This window comes from Euleptes europaea, chromosome 6 (genome assembly GCF_029931775.1).
Source record: "Euleptes europaea isolate rEulEur1 chromosome 6, rEulEur1.hap1, whole genome shotgun sequence".
NCBI classification, from domain to species: domain Eukaryota; kingdom Metazoa; phylum Chordata; class Lepidosauria; order Squamata; family Sphaerodactylidae; genus Euleptes; species Euleptes europaea.
Window position 1 is genome coordinate 94,241,499 of NC_079317.1, and position 23,289 is coordinate 94,264,787.

Genomic DNA, 23,289 nt, shown 5'->3' on the forward strand with positions numbered 1-23,289 from the left:
GGGTCTCGTTCTTCATCCCTTCATCCCTTCATGCGGAAGCCATGACCATCCTGAACTGGGTGAAAAAGTCACCTGGCCTCCCTCAGAGCAGAGCACATCAGAGGTGTCTTAAACACACAGGCCGATTGGCTCAACCGGCAACAACTAGACGAGGGAGAATGGGCCTTAAACAAGGAAGTGTTCTTAGACTACAGGAACTCCCCTTCCTTCCTTTTGCCCTCATCCTTCACATCCAAGAGAGAAGAATTGGCACACCTTGGATGTGAAAAGAGCCTTACGCATCTTCTTGCAACACACTGAGCCGTTCCGAAGGACTGAATATTCGTCTCGGTATCTCCGCCTAATAAAGGTTGCAAGATGTCTAAAGCTGCCATTAGCAAGTGCATCAGGCAGTGCATCCAGCTATGCTACCAGCTCAAAAATATTCCGGTACCCTTGGGGATTACTGCACATTCAGTCCACAGTGTCGCTACCTCGGCAGCTTTCGATGGCCAAGCTTCAGTGGAAGAAATCTGCAAGGCCGCCACTTGGTTGAGCCTCTCAACTTTTGTTCGACGCTACAAGTTAAATATCTATTCATCATCCGACGCTACATTTGGGAGGAGGGTCCTTCAGAATGTAGTGGCAGATAATTGTTAACTAGGAGGGATTCTTTTAACGTCAGCTTTTGAAGATCCCGCTGATGAAGATGTCCGATGATCTCAGTGGGAGAACGGAACCTTGGCTTACCTGTGAAGGTTCCTTCTACACTGAGGGAAGAGGACATCTTGCCCGCTCAGGGTGAAGAAACAAGTCGGATGATTTCACCATAGTCTCAGTTCAGGTGTTCCCCCACCCCCCAAAAAAGAGGAGTTTAGAACTTTCAATTTGATTGTTCTTGTGTTTTTACATGTTTTTAACTCTGTTGAGTTGTATTTGTTGCAGTGACTGTGTTTTTCTTGAGTCCTTGTTCGGATTCTGTTTCTGTTCCGGTTTAAATCCTGCTTTGGAAGTCCTCAAACTGGAAGCTAGAGGGCGGTCCTAGCACAGAGGACAGGAAGTGAAAGGCTTTTTTGGTATCCTGCCTCCCTGAGCATAGGACGGACAAAACCCGCTGATGAAGATGTCCGATGACCTCAGTGTAGAAGGAACCTTCACAGGTAAGCCAAGGTTCCGTTTTCCCTCCACCGTATGTGTATATGGGGGAGTAAACAGAGTAGTTGGCCACCCTTACTGTTTCCTTTGGTCCTGAAAGTCGACTCTTACCCATGTTGACATGCTGAGCTGTCAGGGTCATCTTGGAGCGTGTCGATTTTACTGAAGACTTATGAGCTCCATTTATTACTGAAGACTCATGAGCCCCACTTTGCACAGTAGAGTAATGGGGAGACTGGAAGAATGTCCACTTCCTCCTTTGTATGCATATGAAGCTGTCATATGTCAGCTCTTTAGCATCTCAGGTAGACAAGAGTCTTTCTCAAACCCTGCTATCTGAGATCATTCCATTGGAGATGTTAGGGATTAGACCTGGAATACTCTGTGTGCCATTCCATGTGTTGTACCAGTGAGCCATTGCTCACTTCCCCATAATGTAGGGATAGTCACGGATGAGAGCCAGTGTGGTGTAGTGCTTAAGAGTGTTGGACTAGTATCTGGGAGTCCCAGGTTCCAATTCCCATTTGTGACATGGAATATTGATGGGTTACCTTGGGTCATTCTTACTCTCTCAGCCAAACCTATGTCACAGGGTTGTTGAGAGGATAAAATGGGAGAGAAGAGAATAACGTAATCCACTTTGGGTGCCCAATGGGGAGAAAGCCGGGGTATAAATGAATTAAATAAATAGACAGATAAATAAATAGATGAGGGCTTATAGGGCTCTGATGCCTTACCTTGTGTACTAGATTACCAGGATTACATTAATTTAGAAGAAGAAGAGTTGGTTTTTGTACTCCTGTTTTTCTCTACCTTAGGGAATCTCATAGCGGTTTACAATCACAATCCCTTTCCCCGTAACAGGCACCCTGTGAGGTAGGTGGGGCTGAAAGAGTCCTGAGAGAACTGTGACTGGCCCAAGGTCACCCAGCTGGCTTCATGTGTAGGAGTGGGGAAGCCAACCCGTTCCACCAGATTAGAGTCCGTCACTCTAAGTGAGGAATCAAACCAGGATCTCTAGTATAAAGTTCGCTACTCTTAACCACTACACCACGCTGGTTTATGAACTGGCTCTGAGATGAGCCAATCTCAGTTGTACTAAATAGTGCCTTAATTAACTGTGGGAGAGGGAAATGAAAAGAAAGTAGAAGGTCTGTTAAAAGCTGTTTTGCCTCTTCTGGCATTTTCTTTTAGAACTCTTTTTTAAGAACTTCGGTAAGGTTTGTATTTATGAAGGATCTATTAAATTGTGGCTGTTATCTGCTTATCTTGGAACAAATGGAAGCCCCTCTCTCTTTTTGGAGTGCATTCCATTGTCTGTAGTCAGAAGGTGAAAGTCTCGATTCCTTCCAGATCCCCTTTGCAAGCATTTAGTTGGATAATATTAGCACTTATCACTTCAATTCAGTGCACTAAGGAGGTCTCACATCATCATTTTGAACACAGGCATGAATTTGATTCTGTACAGGCATACAGCAGACAGCAGATGGTGCCAGCATCCCACAGATGACTTGAAAGTGCTACCTTGCATACACGCTGCGGATATATCTGCATTTGACCTGCAGATATCTTATTAACTTTGGGAGTGAAAGAATTAAACTTCTATTGGCACATCAGTGCTCCAGTCTAAGTGGTCATTTTAGCTATTAATTGAAGGTTTACTGTAAGTCGCTTCCTTTCTTGGTATTACGTAGGCTGTGAAAGGACCATTGACAACCATTTTTGAACTGGTGGAGCTTTGTTTTGTTCTCTTTTGATTTTTCTTTGGTCAAGATTGGACTATTAAACAGGAATATTCATTACAGTTGAATGAAGAAATGAAGGGCATGTTACAAATACTGTGCACGGGTAAGCTTTCTGCTTTTAGTTGTGCAGAAGCAGTTCTGTGACGCCTGTACCTGTACATAGTTAATGGAGGGGATGAAGGAGGCGACAGAAGGAGGTATTGCAGATTCAGAAGATTGACATAAGGAGTACTATGGCCAGTTTTTTTTAAAAAAAATACCCAAAACGGAATAGAATAGATTAGAATAGATTGTCAAAGTAACCTGTGCCTTAGAGAGCTCTGTGAAGATAAATTTGACAATGCTAAATTTTCATTATGTACTTTGCCAATGTTTTGACGTGAAGGTGGAGTTTTCTTCTAGCTCATTCTACTTTTAAAAATGTGATCCCATGCTTTTCCACCCCTTCTTTCCAAGTTGACAGCGGCAATATGAGAAAATACGGTCCTAAACACCAGGAGACTGCTGTTGAGAGGGGCAAAGATGTAATTTATAGGATGTTTTGAGTGGGCATTCAGCAATGATTATTTGGGGGTGATGGCATGCCCACTCATTTGGTTTATATAATCCATTTTAGGTGACAAAATGGGAGGGCTCTTAAATTAAGTCTGAGTATTAATCACTAATCCAGTAAATATGTATGGCATTCTCTTGGTCCAGAGAGATGGTTTGACGTTAGTCTTCCAGTTCTTTAAAAGTCTTGGCCATTTTTCATGCCATCCTTCTCTCACCTTTGCCATAAATTGGGTAAAGTTTACAGTACCATGTGTAGTAAAACCTGTGTCACAATGATGGATGCCATCAAAAGAGTACAAAATCACCCAAGGAGAAACAAGACAGAAATGTTTTTGTAGCTTCTGTAGGTGGGGTTGGGAAGTATACTGGTCTGTGGAACCCTAAAAATAGTGCTAAATGTTCTGATTGCTGATCCTGCCTTTCCCTGTTATTTGCTTGTGACTGTGGCCAAAGTACTTTTGGCATTAATATTTATTGAAAACATTTTTGTGTCACCTTTCCAACCAAATAGGGTCTCCAAGGTGGTAAACATCAACATTTAAGACAGCATTTAAAATGTATATGTAAAATGTTTAACCATGCAATAAAACATATAGACGACCAGGGCCAATAACAGTTTACTGAGGATACGCCAGACAAAACAGAGAATTCTTTACCCTCTGGTAGAAAGCAATGACAGGGGGACCTAGACGAATCTCCCTGGGGAGGGGTTCCAGAGTTTTGGTGCCAAGACTTGAGAAGGCTTTCTCTTGGGTTTCCACCAATCTAGTCTCAGACAGCTGGAGCTCCTGAAGCAAGGCCTTCAAAGATGACAGGAGTGGACTAGTAGGCTCATATGGGAGAAGGTGGGCCTTAAGGTATGCTGGCCCCAAGCCATATAGAGTTTTGAAGGTCAGTTCTCCAGAGAGAGCCAGCGTGGTGTAGCAGTTAAGAGCGGTGGACTCTAATCTGGAGAACCGGTTTGATTCCCCAGTCCTCCACATGAAGCCTGCTGGGTGACTTTGGGCCAGTCACAACTCTCTCAGCCCATGCAGAGGTAGGCAGTGGCGAACCACCTCTGAAAGTCTCTTGCCTTGACAACACCTACATGATCTCCGTAAGTCAGCTGTGACTTGACAGCACTTTACAGACACACACACTCTCTCACTTACTCCAGAACAGGGGTGTCAAACATAAGACCAGGGGGCAGATCCGACCCCTTGAGAGCTGCTATCCGGCCCATGGGCCAGACAAGGCAGCCACACACACCCGGTCCCAAGGTGTCAATGATGAAAGACTTTTAACGAAAAGAAAATACAATATCAGTGTTCTTGTTTTAATTATGTTTGTATTTTATGTAAAAAATAATATCACTAATTGGCTTTGCCCGTGTCTTCTATAAAGTTTTTATCTCCAGTTCCTGGCATCCAATTTTATACTACACATGGCCTGGCCTGATCAAGTGACATTTATGTCATATCCGGCCCTCATAACAAATGAGTTCAACACCCCTACTCCAGAGTAAAAGAAGACCAGCAAAGTCTTTAACAAACAGGGTTGCCAACTGCCAGGTACTAGCTTGAGATCTGCTATTACAACTGATCTCCTGCTGATAGAGATCAGTTCACCTGGAGAAAGTGGCCGCTTTGGCAATGGGACTCTATGGCATTGAAGTCCCTCCCCTCCCCAAACCCCACCTTCCTCAGGCTCCGCCCCAAAAACCTCCCACTGGTGGTGAAGAGGGACCTGGCAACCCTATTTACAAAGGGAGTAAGGAGTTGTCTCTCCCTCCTGGACTTGAGAAGTTAATGTTTTTCTCTCTCTTTGGGGGACATTTAGTAAATGTGACTACCTAGTAGAAGTGGCCATATTCTCTGTCGGATTTTAAAAGACCTTGGCCCTGCAAACTTTCTGCAAGAATATTCAGGGGGGGAAAAGCTCATCCCTTTCTGAGATTCCAGCTCATTATGTTGGTGCACGCATATTGATATTGCTGGCTGAATGTGCACTGCAAGGGAATAAATGTGTTTCCTCTAGGTAAGGATGCGTTAATTTTTTAAAAAATTAATAATTTCTCTGTACTAGAGCTTGTGGAACTGTTGAAGAGTTAAATAAAAAGACACACACAGGAAGAAAATTTGTTTTTCCGGTGAAGAGGGTTTTTTAAATGGTGTTTTAGTGTATATTTTTTTCCTTTGAACTATAGCACAATAGCGCTCCTTTGGGTGCCATTTCATTCTAGCGCAGAGGAAATATATATAATTTAAAAAACCCTTCTCCTATAAGGAGTCAGTTTTTTTCTGTGTTTTTTTAACCCTTTGCAAGAACTGCAGTATAGAATTTTTTTTTTTTAGAAAATAATAATTAAAACCTGCTTCCCTGGCAGTGTTGAATATTGATGAACTTAGGTGCATGTAATTGCAAAGCTGTCTAGTTAGCCCAAGCCTTCATTTTACATTCCAAACCAGAGAAGAACTGTCGGGTGTATGCAGTTTTATTCAAAAGGACTGTGAGCATTATGAGCTGAGCAAGTCATATTTGGACTCAGATAATTTTACAAATTTCAGTGATATCATTTCTGATTTCCAACACTTTCATGCTAGTGGCTGAGTTATTATCTTGAGCAAAGTAAATGTAAAGGGCTGAAGCTACCTCCTAAAAGGCAGATGACTGAATATTCAATTCTACAAACCCCAATTCTATTGGTTGAGGTGCCACTTTTTTCTTTCTGCTTTACATTAGTCTAATATGCTGTGATGTATGATAAAGTTCAATACATTGCAACTACTGCAATTTAAATGACTTTTGAATATGATAGATAAATGCAGCAGAGTTTTTTATTCTGCAACTTATGAGAGTTCACGATCAGCCATGGCCATTTCTACGTGGGTTATCTCCCCTGAGTTCAAGTCCTGATTCACCATAGCATTCATGCATCTCCCAGAGTTTCCACAGGTTTTTCTGATGTAGCTGTAGTTGATGTCGTTCTTATGTAGGCGAGGTAGTTGTTAATTTCCTGCATTGTGCAGGGGGGTTGGACTAGATGACCCTGGTGGTCCCTTCCAGTTCTATGATTCTCTGATCTTTATGGAACCTGCTTTTCTGTGAGGTGTCGGGAAGGATCAGAGTAAATCCTGGATGGCTGCTGTGTGGGTGGGAAGGTTCACATTTTCCCACTCACACGACAGCCATTTTTTCAGATGCTGTCCCCACGGCGGCTGTTTCCTCCCCTGCTTTACAAAAACCCATCAAGTCAATTCCATTTCAGTACAGTGTTCTAGCAATATGTATAACAGGTCCTCTGAATTCCTAGCTTTCATTTTTTAAAAAGAAGTAAGTCTCTAGCCCATTCTGTTGTACCCTAGCCTTTAAAAAAAAAGTTATAGCTGGGAATTCAAAGAACCTGCATGGTGTAGTGATTAAATTCAGGGATCTGTGTCAGGTAGTGGGCTCCAGACACTCCCCAATTAGGTGCTGGATCAGCAGGTATCTTAAATACTGAATGACTGTTGATGGTGTAGAATTCTACATCCTACCGTAGTACCAGCAAGCACAGAATTAGAGGAGCAAAGCGGAGGAAACTACAGCTAATATAGGATGGTGGCTACCGCCAGCAGTCAGAAAGAACCACAGCTCTACGAACAGAGAGTCCAATCAGGGCTTTGACTTTTCTTGTAAGCATCCTTGTTCCTCACCATCCAGCGAGGAAAGGCGTACAAGCAGAATCCTGACGAAACTTGGAAAGAAAGAAACTGTGCGCTCGCTTAATGAGAAGGGGGCTTCAGTTTCTTGCCCGATAAAGGAATGAGGGAAGACAACTTGTCTATCTTGCTTAACCTAAAATAAAGGTGAAAACTCTTTTGGTTGGGTTTTTTGTTTTGTTCTGCTGTGTTCTCTTTCTTGTTGCATCCTGTGCATCTTGGCGCATTCTGGAGTTAAGCTGTATTGCAACGCGTCTTTAGCGTGGAATTTTGGAAGATGCTATTCCCCTGACTGTAGATTTTAAAATAAGGTGATTTATGCTGGGGAGTTTTACCTGAGGTTCGTTGCTCGCTGGACCCACACGTTCTCCTTTAGAAGCTATGCACCAGCAGTCTCCAAGCTCAAAACAAGAAGCCCGCCCCTTGAAAGGCCGCTTTGTGATTGGCTGTAGTTCTTTCTTTGAGATAGAAGTGCCCCCGCTCCCCGTGGAAATCCAAGTGCCCAGCCAAAATACATTTTAAAAGACAAAACCAAAACTGAGCACTCTAAAAGGAATGGGGGAGAGGAACCGAAGCCTCGTGTTACAAGTCTTCTGCCCAGAAAGAACTCCCAGGAAGATTTGAATCCCCGCCTCTTTACACACTGCTTTGTAATTGGCTGTGAGAGAAACCAAGCTTGCGTGCCCCCCACTTTGCCTTATGCATGGGGATTTCACCTGGGCTCAGCTCAGGGAAGGGGGAAGAATCGGGTTAACAGAGGAATGGGAAGACTCGGGGTTTGTGAAGGCTGGCAGCGAGGTCATCGCTAATGGAGGGAAAACTCGTGCATAACTCCAAGGAACAACCAAGACAGACCCGGGGCGAATGTGAGTGAAAGTACCCATGCGTAAATAACCTAAGAATCTTAACATAGGTAGTATTTTTTGTGATTGAAAAAACAAAAATAACCTGCAGGCTTAATGCTGTCTTTGTCTTCCAGGGGTCTAATTCACTTGCTTACCCACCTCTCGGAAGCACTGCATCAAGCCCGACTTAAGCTAATACTTGTCATCCCCCCCGCTGTCATGCCAGGGTGAGTATCTTATTTTCAGGAGAAATCTCAGAGGATTCTATTTCCAGCTTCCTTCAAGCTATTTTGGGCTTATTGTTGCCGAAAGCCCCAGTGTACATGTAGCTTAAGACATGAAGCAAATGCTCCTGTTATGTTTCAGGAGAAAAGTATTGTGCTAGATACCTTGGAAAATAAGAGTAACCCCTTAGTAGCCAGCTAGCTGAAAGTTTAAAAAATGTGAGCATGCAAGGACCATGTCACTCAAATGCAGGCTCCCTCTATTGTCAGGTCATCTTTATCCAGTTGAACTTTCTTTTGCATCTATCAGATGTTACAGTTTTTGACCACTTGACTGAATAATTCTGTGATAATTCATAGGAGGAGGCACTGTCTCTCACTAGTATTAAACCCTTTTGAAAGGATACATCCATCTGAAAAACTTACCCATTTGCTGATTTCACAATACCTAGCGTATAATTTGTGTCCTTCATTTCTGCTATAAGGTGGTTTTCAATATTGTATGGATTCATAATTTCATGCTTTGTACGTATCTACAGTCAATGAAGGTGTTCCTTTATACTTGTGCCATATTTATCAATGAACTGGTTTCAAGCAATGGCTGGTTTGTGACAATGAGGGTGCAAGGTTGCTGGGTTAAACCAAGTTTTGCATGACCATTTAGAACAGTTTCGTCCTCCTTAGCTGTATTTAGATCTGCCATTCATTTCCATGGATGCCTGTACTGGCGCAAGCTAGTTGGTAATTAATGATGCCGAGAACTTTCCAGTAATTGCCATCAACATTTGAAGTTACCCTTTAAAAAAAAAACAATGAAGTGGGCATTTTTCTGTCTGGTTGAACGTGTCTTTTGATTGCCTTGAAGGTTTGCTTGCAAGCAATATTGTGAGCAGTTTCACATCCATGCAGAGGCAGCGTTTGGCATCATGGCCAGGTCACAGATGCCTGATTACTATACCCCGGGGTTGTTATGGGATGTCTCTTTTAAAAGCATTTAAGTTAAGCTGTATGAGCTGCTTAGTTGGCAGCATCCTTCCCTTTCTTCCTCTTCCCTGGCTTTTCATAGTCTGGCGCCAGGTATGAAAGAAGCTTTCCTGATAGTTAGTTGCAGTCTGCTTTCTGAAGCAGACGAGTACTCCTAAGCACAGTAAGCTTCTCCGTTGTTGCAACCAAGCTTCTCATAAAGCTAATGGATTCCTTTCAAGATAATTGTGGCAAACAATAGACACTGTAGAACGCATTCATACATTTTGCACGTTAAATAGAATGTAGGTACTCTTTCAAGCTTGATAAATCTTTTCCCTCTAGTTGTGTGTGACTCCTTATAGAATTAGGTAGAGTTATCCTGGTTAGACAGGTATGTAATATCCTTTAATGGACAACTGTAGGCTATCTTGTTCAAATGGAATAACTTCACTGAACATATACTGTCTTGGAGCAGATTATTAGTAAAAACAAACTTGGGGGCATGTGAGGAATCATGGGAGAAGGCAAAGAAATCTTCAGCACTCATAGGGTTCTCACAGGAGCTTGAGAAAGCCTTTTAAAAAATTGACATTTAGTCACTCTCATTCCTTCCTCTCCCCATTTTTTAAAATTTACACGGTTACATTTTACTGTATATCTCAGGACATTCTTGAGTACACTAAACCCTTACTTCATCTGTAGGTTAGGGTCTTCATCTGTAGGTGGCCTGGCTTTACTGCTTCTGTTGTTGTAACAATAGTCAAATACTTTACAATTAGATAATAGAGATCTTTAAAGAGATCTGAACTTCTGTTTCCTTGTCGAGTGAACTCCTTTCTTGGTGGGAATAGAAGAAGGGCAATGTAATCATTCCTATGAACATAGTCTGAATGTAGTGCCTCCCCAACAGTGGATTTCGGTTTTGTGTTTCTTGAGAGTGCATTTTTTTTAATTAACTGTTTGATTAACTCAAAACCTGTCTCCATGTTATACTTGCCACTTGTGAGTTGCCCTGCAACATGAATACTCTGGGCGAAAGCGCATGGTCGCTTTATCCTCCTTTAATCCCTGTTTTAGTCAGGATCGAACCCACATTAGGTGAAACGCATGCATTCGATCCTGGCTGAATCCTGGCTGAAACTGGGATTAAAGGAGGATAAAGTGACCATGTGTTTTCGCCCTCTGCTTGTTGAGTATTCTGAAGTCTCGCCTCACTAGCAGGCAGAAAAGCTGGAGGGGATAGAAACTTCTCACATGTGGTGGAGGTTATCTTTCTCCATCCATTTAACTCCCCTTAGTTTTTCTCCTTAGAGCTAATTTCCCCTGCTCCTTCCTCCTTTGAAGTCTCTGGGAAAATGAACTGTTAAGAGACACTAAATATTTAATTCTCTCTCTCCAGCTATATTGAAGAAACTAGGTTTTAATATGGTTTCCATCTTCAAGGCATTTATATGTACTGAGCGTGATATGCCTGAATCTTCCCATCAATAATAGAGGTAGATTAAAGTTTTTATATGATAGATGAACATTTTTTTTCCTGCCCTTCAAGGTGTACTGCTATCTTAAAAGGTGTACTGCTACTAAAATGTACTGCTATTTTACAAGTCCTCCGCCACCACCCATGATATCATCCACCCACGATATCAGACCCTGCCCCAAAGATAACACAACAGGCCACAATTTGAGCTGCAAATAGAAAAGCAGGAATTTAAAAAGTGAGTACAGAGCAGATAACTAGCAGGTAAGCTAAAACGTACTACTTTGGGCATCAGGCCCCCTGCATATATAACCTTATACCTGTTAGCCTGGGAACTAGGAGTTGCCCTGTCTAAGAATTATGTAGGTACTATGCAGCTATGTATACATTCTGTCCTACCAGACAATAGTACCTCCAGCAGGGAAACTACCATCAGGGAAACAGCAGAAATTTAAGTCCCACTCAGGGGCGGTGCTACCATTAGGCGAACTAGGTGGTCGCCTAGGACGCAGACCTCAGGGGGGCACAGAACTAAGAAACAGATTAATTTCTTGGAAAAAAATGCAACTGACAGCTTATGTTTTATTTTAAGATAAGTTCCACAACAGTGCTATGGAACATAATTAATTACAGCATCTTATAAAAAGTTTTGTGCTTTTATTTTTTCCTACAAGACATCTGTTTTGGAAAACTGGTTAGCATTGGGGAGGGGGGCACAAGTAGTTAGCCTTGCCTAGGGGTGCAAAAGTGACTGGTACCGGCCCTGGTCCCACCTACTTTTTGTCGTAGCTCTGATCCAAATAGTATGCTGTTCATTTTTCCCCATTAGGAAAAAAATATAGGAGATCCACAATCACTGTAAATGTTCTTCATTCAGCTCTCTGGATTTTGAGATTTCTGCAGGCTTTGCCCACAGGCTTTACATCACATTTTTCAGCCATGAAAACTGTAGTTTTTGATCATGTTATTCTGTACAGCTCCATGTACATTGGTGTTGTCATATAAATTTAATTCTGTGACATAAATTTACTGCTGTGACATCTTCTACTTACACAAGGAAAACACTCTTCGTATCGAGAGTCTTGAACTAGAGTTCAGCTGAGCTGACTAGCTTGACAAGACCTCCTGCCTCATGGGCAGAATTCACAAGTAATTTGTATTCTGTCTCTTGATTTCTTTTTTAAAGCACCCAAGCGGAAATATATGGAAAATTAGATTCATAGCATTACAAAGCTTCTGCTGAAATCTACTTTTCATTGGCATATTTAATGTTATGTCATCTTTATTCATTGTCACTTTAAAATCAATTTGGGTCTAACCTTTACAAATGATGGAAAGTGTGCTTTTAATAATCTAATATCCTTCATGTGTTGGGCAGAGTAGATTTAATCAGATGTTCAGCGAAAGGTGCAGAAAAAGATACTGTGAAGAATCGAATAACATTTGTAGACTACATATCTGGTGGAGGACTGATAAGATAGACTGAAATGTTTTGTAAAGTGTCACTCTTTTGAGCTGGACCCCCAGAGGGTAAACTGATGCTCTTTTGTGCTTCATCTCAATGAAAACCAGTGTTTAGAGGCTTGCTATCATTCTCCCATCAGTGCACATTAAGATCAAATCAATGGAAAATGCTATCTTAAAAGCAATGCATGAGAGCTGAAAAATACTGAATTAAGGGAAAATCTGGAAAATGTCACTAAATGAACATTGTATAAGTACCCAATTGGTTTATCAGTGCAAATTCTTATATGAGGGTTCACACAGTTTAATGTTCATGGTTGGTAAAATACAATAACAGAAGCCACAAAGGTAAAAGGTGGATACCCTTTACTGGGGCAATGCAAAGTCATGGCTCTGCTGAGCCAAGGATTTGGACTTGAGTGGTGTTAGATGTCTTATTACCATTTAGCTTTAGTCCTCAGCGTATAAAATAGAAATTAGGACAATGTGGTGAAATGTCTTACTCCCAAGAAATTAATGCTAAAGTTGCAGCCCCCTAAGGATAATTCCTGGGTTTACATTCTGTACTGGCTCAGAGTTTATAAAATACCTTTTGCTGGCTGGTGGGGGTGGGGGAAGAGGAGGAGGAATGAGAAGGACTCGCCTCTCAAGCGCAGCCATTCTGTGCGATAGAAATGTATGACCCTAGCCGGGAGAAGAACAGTAGGCAGCCAGGACAAGGAACAGATTATTATTATTGTTGTTATTATTATCCCATCCTCCCTGGCTGAAACCAGGCTCTGTTACGCCAATTAGAGGGGTCTCCTTTTATTGGGGGAAGTTAGCTGGAGGCTGGTAGAGCTTTGCAAGAGGTTGGCGTGGGGATCTCACTAGGCAGAGCCCCTGTCAAAGCCCTCGATCAGTCACGCATACCAAGAATGGGAAAAGGAAGGGGCAGTGGTTGATCCCTACTCCTCTAGAGTGTGTAACCCTAACCCTAAGTAAGATTGCTCAGTCAGAAGTGAGTGCAAGTAGTGAGGGAGATGTGAGAAAGAGCAGAGCCTCTAAACTGCAACATAGCTGAGGATACCTGGGTGTTAGGCCTCAGGATGACCTAATAATTGACTAGCTGGTGGTGGCAATACCCAGAGACAGTGAATTCAGAAGTAGAGAGAACAAAGTCTCACTTATTGGGAGACTCAGGATGACAGCATAGTGCTCTTACTCATAGTGCTCTTCGTCATGCTGCATACCTGTTCTCTCTAGTATCAGTGGAGCATGCCTATTATTTTGGGTGCGGTGGAACACAGGCAGGATGGTGCTGCTGCACTCGTCTTGTTTGTGGCTTCCTGGAGGCACCTGGTTGGCCACTGTGTGAACAGACTGCTGGACTTGATGGGCCGTATGTTCTTATGTACTCCCATGTGGGCAGAAATAAGCATTTGCGAGGCCATTTCTTCATAGCATATACAAATACCTCTTGGACATAGGTTTGCCGTTTATTTTGCTGTATGGAGAAAACTTATTTGTGTAGCATACCATTTCAGACCGTAGTAGGGAGCCATACAATTGAATGTCCTTTGATACAAAAATCAGCCACTCCTTGTAAAAAGAAAATGAGTATACACTGGCAAAAGCTAAGCTGGAACTCTTTACTGTACCTTGCCAGCTTCCTATATACAGAGTAGAAACGTGCACAGTCAAGCAGCCATTGCTTTCTTCACAGTGCACATCACAAGTCTTTCCAACTTTCTTATCCTAACTTGATGGCTGCCATTGACCTATATAGGAGAAGTTAATGATTCTTCAGCTAGAAATACATTGAAGCGGGGGAAGAGAAAGACATCGGAAGTCTATTAGGCAGGATGGAATGAATGACGTTTCTGTCTCTGAGCCTTCAGTACATTGGTCCTGGTCCCCTTGTTACCATATGCCCCACTTGGATGATAGGGCTTGCTACTACAGATACCATCTAAAAGAAGGAAGGGATTTTTTATCTCCCCCCTTCCCCCAGCCCTCCTTGTTTTACTGATTCCAGAGCCAGTGTTGAGTGCTTTGCTCAAACAGGAGGCTGTTAAAGGTTGCCAGCTTACTTGCTGCAAGCCTTCTAAAAATGAAATATGTTGTATTTAAAACTTGAGCCTATATATACTGGCTAAAGCCATGCCCCCCCCCCCCCCCACAAGCTACTGTCTCAGTTCTGCTTTCATCAGTCAAGGGTAGCCTTGAACAGACTGTCAGTTTTGCCTGGTTCATTTATCTGAAATATAAAAGTGAATGAAACACAAGCTTTCCTTTGAAGGAACAGTTGGATGTGACTGCAGTTGGGTGCAGCAGATCATAACTTCTCGAAAGGACATAACCTTACAGGTGAAGTATTTACTGCTTTATTTGCATCACTAAAAAAAAAAGGAATGATTGAAAAAGACTAAGGAAAATAGGTAAAAGGTACCGTAGTGGGAAAAGTTTATTGAGACCAGGGAAAGTGAATAATGAAAGGTGTGTGTATGTGTGAAGTGCCTTCAAGTCGCAGCTGACTTATGACTACCCCTTATGGGGTTTTCATGGCGAGAGACTAACAGAGGTGGTTTGTCAGTGCCTTCTTCTGCACAGCAACCCTGGTATTCCTTGGTGGTCTCCCATTCAAATACTAACCAGGGCTGACCCTGCTTAGTTTCTGAGATCTGACGAGATCAGGCTAGCCTGGGCCATCCAGGTCAGGGCAATGAAAGATGTGCGTCCTTGCAATCCCAGATCTGAGCAGTGTCCAAGACTGTTTCTTTTTTTCCTTGTTTTGGCTGTCCAGGTTCATGATATGAGACAGAATAAGCTATTCATGGCAGATATCTTTTATTTCTCCATTTTCACTCACTTAATTCATAATGCAAATCTGTTAATGCCAGCTGTTAACGCTTCTTGATCTGTAACCCCCAACTCTACTGTTCTGACTTATTGTATATTTTAAAGCATTCAGAAATCCTTCTTGTCTCATTGTCTCTGCTGCCCTGAGTGGAAGTGCAGATAAAGAGCAAGGAGCATTATCTGCGTCTCCCCCCCCCACACACCCAAAGTAAAGGACACAAAGGGCAGCTTAATTCACAGTGGGTAGCCGTGTTAGTCTGTTTGCAGTAGTCAAAAAGGGCAAGAGTCCAGTAGCACCTTAAAGACTAACAAAAATATTTTCTGGTAGGGTATGAGCTTTCGTGAGCCACAGCTCACTTCTTCAGATACAGCTAGAATGTGAATCCATCGGTCTTTAAGTAGAGGAACAGTATGTAAATGTGAATAGCAGGCTTGATTGGATTAGGTGTGATATGCAAAAGAGTCTGTGATGTCCAGGGGAGAGATGGGTGTGGAGAAATCAGCATTGGTAATGGGCCATGAATGCAAGGTCTTTATTCAGCCCAGGTAAATGCATTGACTTTAGTTTGAATATCAACTGTAATTCAGCTGAATTACAGTTGATATTCAAACTAAAGTCAATGCATTTACCTGGGCTGAATAAAGACCTTGCATTCATGGCCCATTACCAATGCTGATTTCTCCACACCCATCTCTCCCCTGGACATCACAGACTCTTTTGCATATCACACCTAATCCAATCAAGCCTGCTATTCACATTTACATACTGTTCCTCTACTTAAAGACCGATGGATTCACATTCTAGCTGTATCTGAAGAAGTGAGCTGTGGCTCACGAAAGCTCATACCCTACCAGAAAATATTTTTGTTAGTCTTTAAGGTGCTACTGGACTCTTGCCCTTTTTGACAAAGGGCAGCTTGTATGTGGCAAAATGCAGAGAGGGATTGATACAAAATGTGTATTCAAAGTGTAGGGGGAATAAATGTGTCTGGATGTAAGGCTCTTGGAATGAATTCAGATTTTCCTCCATCTTACAATCAAAGTAGTATATCAAATATAGCAAGAGAGGGAGTGGGGAATCAGATAGACTTCAGTGGTACTGTTGGGTTGCTGACAACAGTGTGTGCGACTTGTTAGCATATTTTTTTTCACCATATAGGTGTGGGGAGAATTTCCCTTTCCCTTCCCTTGGTCCTTTTACATTGGAATCTCTCTGCCTGCTACTTACCAAAGCAAAGCCAGAGAATGTGATAGAAACATAGACCGTAGACTTAGGACCGATCCACACACACGCATATAGATTATAGATTTATTGAACTTACAAAGGTTATAAGGCAAAAGAGAAGACTAATACGTGACAGATTTAACAAACCCCACACAGAGACTAACAGACAGACAAACAATAAGTCAGAGCTCTCTGGATCACCCTGAGGAAAGACAAAGATGGCAACCACAATGGAAAGCCTGATCTCTTTCCCCCGAATGACAAAGAGCTGGTCAAGTTTGACTTCTTTTGTAGGCTGAACGCTGAGAAAAGGGTTTCAGCCTGACCCCTCCCTTTCACATTGTTCAGGAGATGGGCTTTTTTTCACAAATCATGGCTAAATAATGTTTTGTTCCAAATTAGTTACTCAGTTTCAGAGTCTCTGATACTGTTTGTTCCTTCTGTCTGTGTAGATATACCATTTCCTTCATTCGCAAGCAGAAAATCTTGCTGCCTGTTCAAATGGCCTTCCTATCCTTGAACATACTTTCAGACACTTAATGCCACCCTCTAAGGTCAGAGGCCCAGTTGAGAGCTGGGGTCAGTTGTCTTTAGAAAAGCCATAGTCAGGCTTCCTAAGCTATAGGTTAAGATAGATAGATAGATAGATAGATAGATAGATAGATAGATAGATAGATAGATAGATAGATAGATAGATAGATATAGATATATAGGTGGTGGGTAAGCCTTCAAGTCGCAGCCGACTTATGGCTACCCCTTATGGGGTTTTCATGGCAAGAGACTAGCAAAGGTGGTTTGCCAGGGCCTTCCTCTATAGATATATAGATATATAGATATAGATATATAGGCAACTTTTCTGTTTAGAGGCCTTGGGCATCTGTCAGTTGAAATTTGCTATAGTTCCTTGGTCTCAGAGGACAAGTATTGCAAAGTTACCTTGCAACTTTTGCTAAAGTGTGACTTTTCTCCCACCGCTGCCTGTGCGATAGCATATGGTTTTGTACTTCCACTGGATTGTACAGCACTGGGGGTTGGCACCACACTTACGACAAATTAGCCAAGTCGGCAATTATAACAAATTAACCAAGTCAGGTAATGTAACAAAGACTCTGTAACAGGCAAAGCATAACTCTGATTTCTTCCTGCACTTCCTCAGACGTTAGACTCTCCTGGTACTATAATCCTTGGCAGTTAGTTCTGCGGCTAGAGAGGAGCAGCATGCCAGGAACTGGGCATGGTGGTGTACTTACTTCCTGGGCAGGGCTCGAAGGACACCGTGACCACCACTTAAGGATGCAACATGGGTTTCTGCCCAGCCCATTCCACTCTGCAGCAGGTGTCTCCCTGCAGCACTGCCCTTTTAGGACTGGTTATATGTGGTGTTCTCTGGGTATTCATTCTTAAAAATAGGTCTTATGCCTGTAGAATGCTGCTTTTCTTTCCTTTTGGGCTATTCTTAACCATCAAGCGATTCAATTGTGTGTTGTATTTGAAAGAACAGACGTTGCTCTATGTCCATGGGGTGTAGCGGGGTATAAATCTAATAAATAAATCATACTATAGTGCAGTCTTCCTTTCCTTTTCTCCATTGTGCTTGGAGAAGGTTTGCTCTTAAGAGGCAGAGTACCAAAATGTATTGGTTGGAACCATAATGATTTCTCTGGTACAGAAATCAGTGGAACAAGGAAATCCAGGGTGACTGGTGTCCTCTGGAACATAGATTGTTCTTTCTGTTAAGCGCTTTGGTTCTTGGCGCAATGCTGTTGCCCCTTACTGTGTTCTGTCCTTTCATTGGCGAGTCTGTGACCCCCAAAGGGAGAAATGGCCATCACCTGATCTTGCTAGTATAACTTTAAAAAGGTAAAGGTAGTCCCCTGTGCAAGCACCGGGTCATTCCTGACCCATGGGTGGCGTCACATCCCGACGTTTCCAAGGCAGACTTTGTTTGCGGGGTGGTTTGCCAGTGCCTTCCCCAGTCATCTTCCCTTTACCCCCAGCAAGCCGGGTACTCATTTTACCGACCTCGGAAGGATGGAAGGCTGAGTCAACCTTGAGCCGGCTACCTGAAACCAACTTGTGTTGGGATCGAACTCAGGTTGTGAGCAGAACTTGGACTGCAGTACTGCAGCTTACCACTCTGCGCCACGGGGCTCTTGCTAGTATAACTTTGCCCCTCCTTAATTTCATAACTGTTATGATACAAAAGATCTTTGATACATGAACCGACTGTTTGGGTATCAAATTATGAATGTGATACCTGGATCTCTCCAGTCTTTGGTCCTAAATAAAAATGCAGAGATACTTGCTTTCATCCCCCCCCCCTTTATGTTTGGCCACCACTACCCCCCGGGCGTAAACGCAGTAAACTAGCATCGGTAAACTCAGTAAACTAGCAACAAAAACTGGCTTTTGTTGTTTTAAACTTTTTCTTACATAAAGTGATTCAGAGAAACAATATTAATAGGAGAAATGTCTAGTCACAGGGCTCTCAAGTCCTTGCTGCCCTTAACCCTTATTCGTTGTAATCCTTCCTATTGTCTTGAGAGTAGAGTGGGGTGGGTGCAACATTTTGCATCCAGATGCCCAAGTAAACATGCTGTGAAGCAGGTAACCATGAAGCATGTGTTTCTAAACAGTATTAACATGGAATATTTTATTCCTGGGGACCTCCCTGCACTAATAACTACACGCGTCGGGAGGCTGGTGGAGGGAGAGGGACGAAGCTACCCCCTTTCTCCTCTTCCGTCGTTGGAGCTATGCTGACAGAAGAGGTAGAAAGTATGATTTCATTTCCTCCCCTCTCCCTTCTTCAGCCTCTAAACCTGCATGGCTGTTAGTCCATATCTCCTTTGATCCCCGGAATAAGCGTTCCTGGGATCAGAGAGGGCTCCTGGGAAGGACGGGAATGTGGGAAAGGCACATGAGGTTGTGGGAGAATGGCTTGCCTGAAGATATCTTAGTGAGTTTGTGATAGAGGTGACATTTATACTGATGGTTACCCAGGTCATAGTTTATTCCCCAGTCACTATACTAAACCAGTGCTATATGCCAGGTGATCCAGTCAACCTAGCATCTGCAGATTAATTTTTTTTGCCTATATAACTATCCAGCTGAGAATATGCCTAGCTGAGAATGATACCATTTCCTTCTGCCTCCTGAAGAGCTCTCTGTAACTACTAGTATATAACATATACATACAAAGCAGGTCCCTTGTAAAGGTACTGCCTTGGAGATTTTGTGTGCCTGATGTGGAGCATGGCCTGAGTAATGCAACTGAATATTGTTCTACAATTTGGTAGTCTGCAACTGATCCCAGTAATTCTGGAAAGAGGGATCCGCATTTTATGATTCATACTGGTTGTGCAGCATGTGCCGAGGATCTAGAAAGCAAAGGCATTAAAAGCTGCTTTTGCATGAGTGTACGTCATAAATAACATCACACCTGAAAGCAGGCTGGCTGTATTCTTTTTATAGAGATTTTTTTTTATTACCCCTCAGGGAGAATCCACTTGTAGACTGGCAGTAAAACAGTAATATTTGCTAAGCTATTAAAAGCAATGATACAACATGCCACTCATTTTTGCCTATCAGAATATTCCTTCTAACCTGTAATAAAAATTCTGTGGTTTGTTGGTTTCACTTGATAGCCTTAATCTGTTTGAAAGCAAGTTTAAGTAATATGCTGAAGTCTAACCTTTCCATCACCCCCCCCCAAACACATACAAACAAGCTAGTTGCCCCGTTCTAAGCCAGTTCAAGTTAATGAACTGGACCGGAGGTAACTCTACATAGGGTTTCACTATAAATTCCCTCAGGGCTGGAAAGTTAATTGTTGATAATCCATAGTGCTGTTTCTTTGTGTATGGATGATCCGAATTTTAATTATTGCTCTATATTTTAATTGTCCTTCTCCTTCCTTCCAGCACCAGATAACACGGAGTGGCCGCTGGGCCCTTCCAGTGTGCAGTCCTTCAAACTCAACTCAGTTGCACTATTGCTTCCAGTCGTTTTGATAAGTCCATTATCAATAGCTCCTTTTTTATTCTAACTGTTCAGAGACTGAAATTTCTGCAACATGGAGCCCTTTGCCTTCTGCGAAATGCCACTCCAAACCTCTTGGGTTTCGCTAGCTACTGTACCATGGCAACTGTAGCTAAGTAGCATTATCCATAAAAATATGTCGAAAGTGGCTTACGACAAGATCAAATTAAACATATGGTACATTATAAAGTGGCACAGAGTGGTAAGCTGCAGTACTGCAGTCCAAGCTCTACTCATGACCTGAGTTCGATCCCAATGGAAGTCGGTTTCAGGTAGCCGGCTCGAGGTTGACTCAGCCTTCCATCCTTCCAAGGTCGGTAAAATGAGGACCCAGCTTGCTGGGGGTAAAGGGAAGGTGACTGAGGAAGGCACTGGCAAACCACCCTATAAACAAAGTCTGCCTTGGAAACGTTGGGACGTGATGTCACCCCATGGGTCAGGAATGACCCGGTGCTTGCACAGGGGACCTTTACCGGTTTTTACATTATAAAGCCACTAAAATCAGTAATCAGTTAAATTAGTAACACAGCAGCATAAAAGTCATAGTAAGCAACTTCAAGAGGTAGAGTACAGACACAATTTCACAGAGGAAAATTGGAATCAAGATCCAAATAACATTAACAGCAGACATGGGGCTTTCCCACAGTCTCTTTTTCTTCGTCTCCAGTTTTCCTCGGTGTTCTACGTGTGTTTTGCTCCTTCTAGTGGCCAATTCGATATCACACCCAATTTTATCAAAAGTAAAAAGCTGCTGCTTAAATTAGCAGGGAAATAAGGTAGATTTGATCCTTTGCTATATCAAATTGACCACTGGAGGGAGTAAAACACATGCAGAACTTTAAAAAAACACTGAAAAAACAGGAACTTGGGGACAAGGGAAAAGAGAATGAGGCAAAGGCCATGGTCAAATAAAAATAAAAAGATGCCTAAAACTTGAAAAGGAGCCCCGTGGTGCAGAGTGTTAAGCTGCAGTACTGCAGTCAAAAGCTCTGCTCACGACCTGAGTTCGATCCCGACGGACGTCGGTTTCAGGTAGCCGGCTCAAGGTTGACTCAGCCTTCCATCCTTCCGAGGTCGGTAAAATGAGTCCCCAGCTTGCTGTGGGTAAAGGGGAGATGACTGGGGAAGGCACTGGCAAACCACCCCGTAAACATAGTCTGCCTAGGAAACGTCGGGATGTGACGTCACCCCATGGGTCAGGAATGACCCAGTGCTTGCACAGGGGACATTTACCTTTACCTTACTTAAAACTTGAAAGGTGTCAGGTAAATTGCTGTGGGTATATTCCACTCCTTAGTTTCCATCACAAAAAGTCCTTTTGTGTTGCATTTTTTTCTGAGTGTAAAATCCAGTTGTTACAATAAATGAATCGGTGGATGTCAGTGGTATAGTTGAGTCTTAAAATGGGTATGCGTGTTATCTGCCGCCAAGCCGCTTCTGCCTTATGGCAACCTCAATAAAATGGGGGACTCAGTCTTTAACGTTCTTTGCTTAGCTCTGTCTCAGAATAGCTGTGACATCAAATGAAGACAGAATTGGGAGGTAATTTGCACACTGAAAAGTGCTGTACGTCAAATGATTGTGTTTCATTGAGAGGAATGATGAACAAGGTATTCTGCGGAAGCTTGTGGAGGGGCAGTCAACTCAAGATTTTAGCTTGTATTCTCAGATTGCCTCAGTAAGGTTTGAATGTCTTACAGAGAACTGCGGGCTCTTCTTTTTCCTCATTGGTGGGGTTCGATTTCCAAAATGTGGACGATCTGAGTGGAGCCCACTCTACTGGATGTCTCATTGTGAACGTTTGTGAACTTAGCCTGGGTCTGCAAAAATGAGCATTAATCTTGAAATATTATTCTTGCGTTTGTACATGTGTAATAGCTGCCTCTTCTCCCTTTCAGAGTTTCAAACAGTCTGATCCCTTTAAACCTTATTTCTCAACTTATTCATGTCCAGGGCATATCTTCCTGACATTTAAAAAAAAAATACAATGAAAATCACGCCAGCTGAGAATTGTTCTTCCTGCTCTCCAAAAGCAATGTTGAAAGAAAGGATTTGAATGAAAATTGGAAATATCTTACCAGCATTATTGGATTTACAGATATGGAAAGTATCAAAAGTTGACATCTGCAGTATGTTTTCTGCTCTCCTTTTCAGCTAGCTGATTCCTTTACAGTTATGGCCAAAGAGAGGGGAAGGCAAGATATTTATGCATCTTGGTGATGCATTTTATGCATTTATGCATTTTAGTAGCTAGCCCCTTTAACTGACTTCAGGGACCATTCTAGTTCAGAAAATGTTCTGTAGTTTGGAATGGGAACAGAAGAGGTGTGCATTGTTGCATTTGGCAAAATAGTGTATCTTGGGCCATTTCTACGTGTCCTGGTTTCAATGTTTCCCCCCCAGCTTTTCCACAACATTATGGTATGGGTTACCAATTCTGCTTGGGAAATTCCTGGAGATTTGGGTGTGGAGCCTGGGGAGGGACTTCTGTGGGGCATAATGTGTGTCCTCCAAAGTAGCCATTTCCTCCAGGGGAACTGATCTGTGTCATCTGGAGATCCGTTGTAATTGCAGGCGTTCTCCAGGCCCCACCTGAAGCTTAGTGGTGCATTTGTGCACCTTCTGGGGTTTGCCCAGCTTTTCTTTGGCCTTTCTCAAACCTGTTATGCTGCCAGGTTTTGGGAAAGATCGCAGCAAAGCCTGAATAGCTGATATGTAGGTAGGAAAGTTCAGATTTTCCTGTTCCCACTAGGATTGCTAGGCAGAAAAGTAAGGCTCTGTCTACTTACGGGAAGTTCTTACCGAAGAGTTCCTGGTGATTTCTAGAGTCCCACCAGTGGCAACGGGTAGCCAGAAACTCTAGTCACTTTGTTGATTCTGGGTAGCTTTAGGAATCACTAGGAAATCTCTGCTAAGATCTTCCTGTAACTAGAATGGGCCTTATTTTTCTTTTTAATTGTACTCCTGTTGCTACTAGAAGTCGCAGTAGGCAATGGGGACCGGGCTCCTGAGGATGTCCTAGTTTCTACCCACATGGCAATCATTTTCCCTGCTCCTATCTCCGCCACAGCTATTTTTTCTCCCTGCTAATG

The 23,289-nt window shown here is 42.7% G+C and overlaps 1 protein-coding gene across 2 annotated transcripts in view; it reads left to right on the top strand.

The window, feature by feature from the left end:
- The window catches only part of CHID1 (chitinase domain containing 1), a 114,195-nt gene that overhangs the window by 20,789 nt on the left and 70,117 nt on the right, over positions 1-23,289 (top strand). For both annotated transcript variants that reach the window (XR_008933366.1, XM_056851473.1), the window contains exon 7: positions 8,094-8,186. Coding sequence is in view for 1 of the 2 variants with exons in the window: in XM_056851473.1 (XP_056707451.1) it covers positions 8,094-8,186 (93 nt within the window). In the remaining variant the exon portion in view is untranslated. The remainder of the gene's footprint in view (positions 1-8,093; positions 8,187-23,289) is intronic.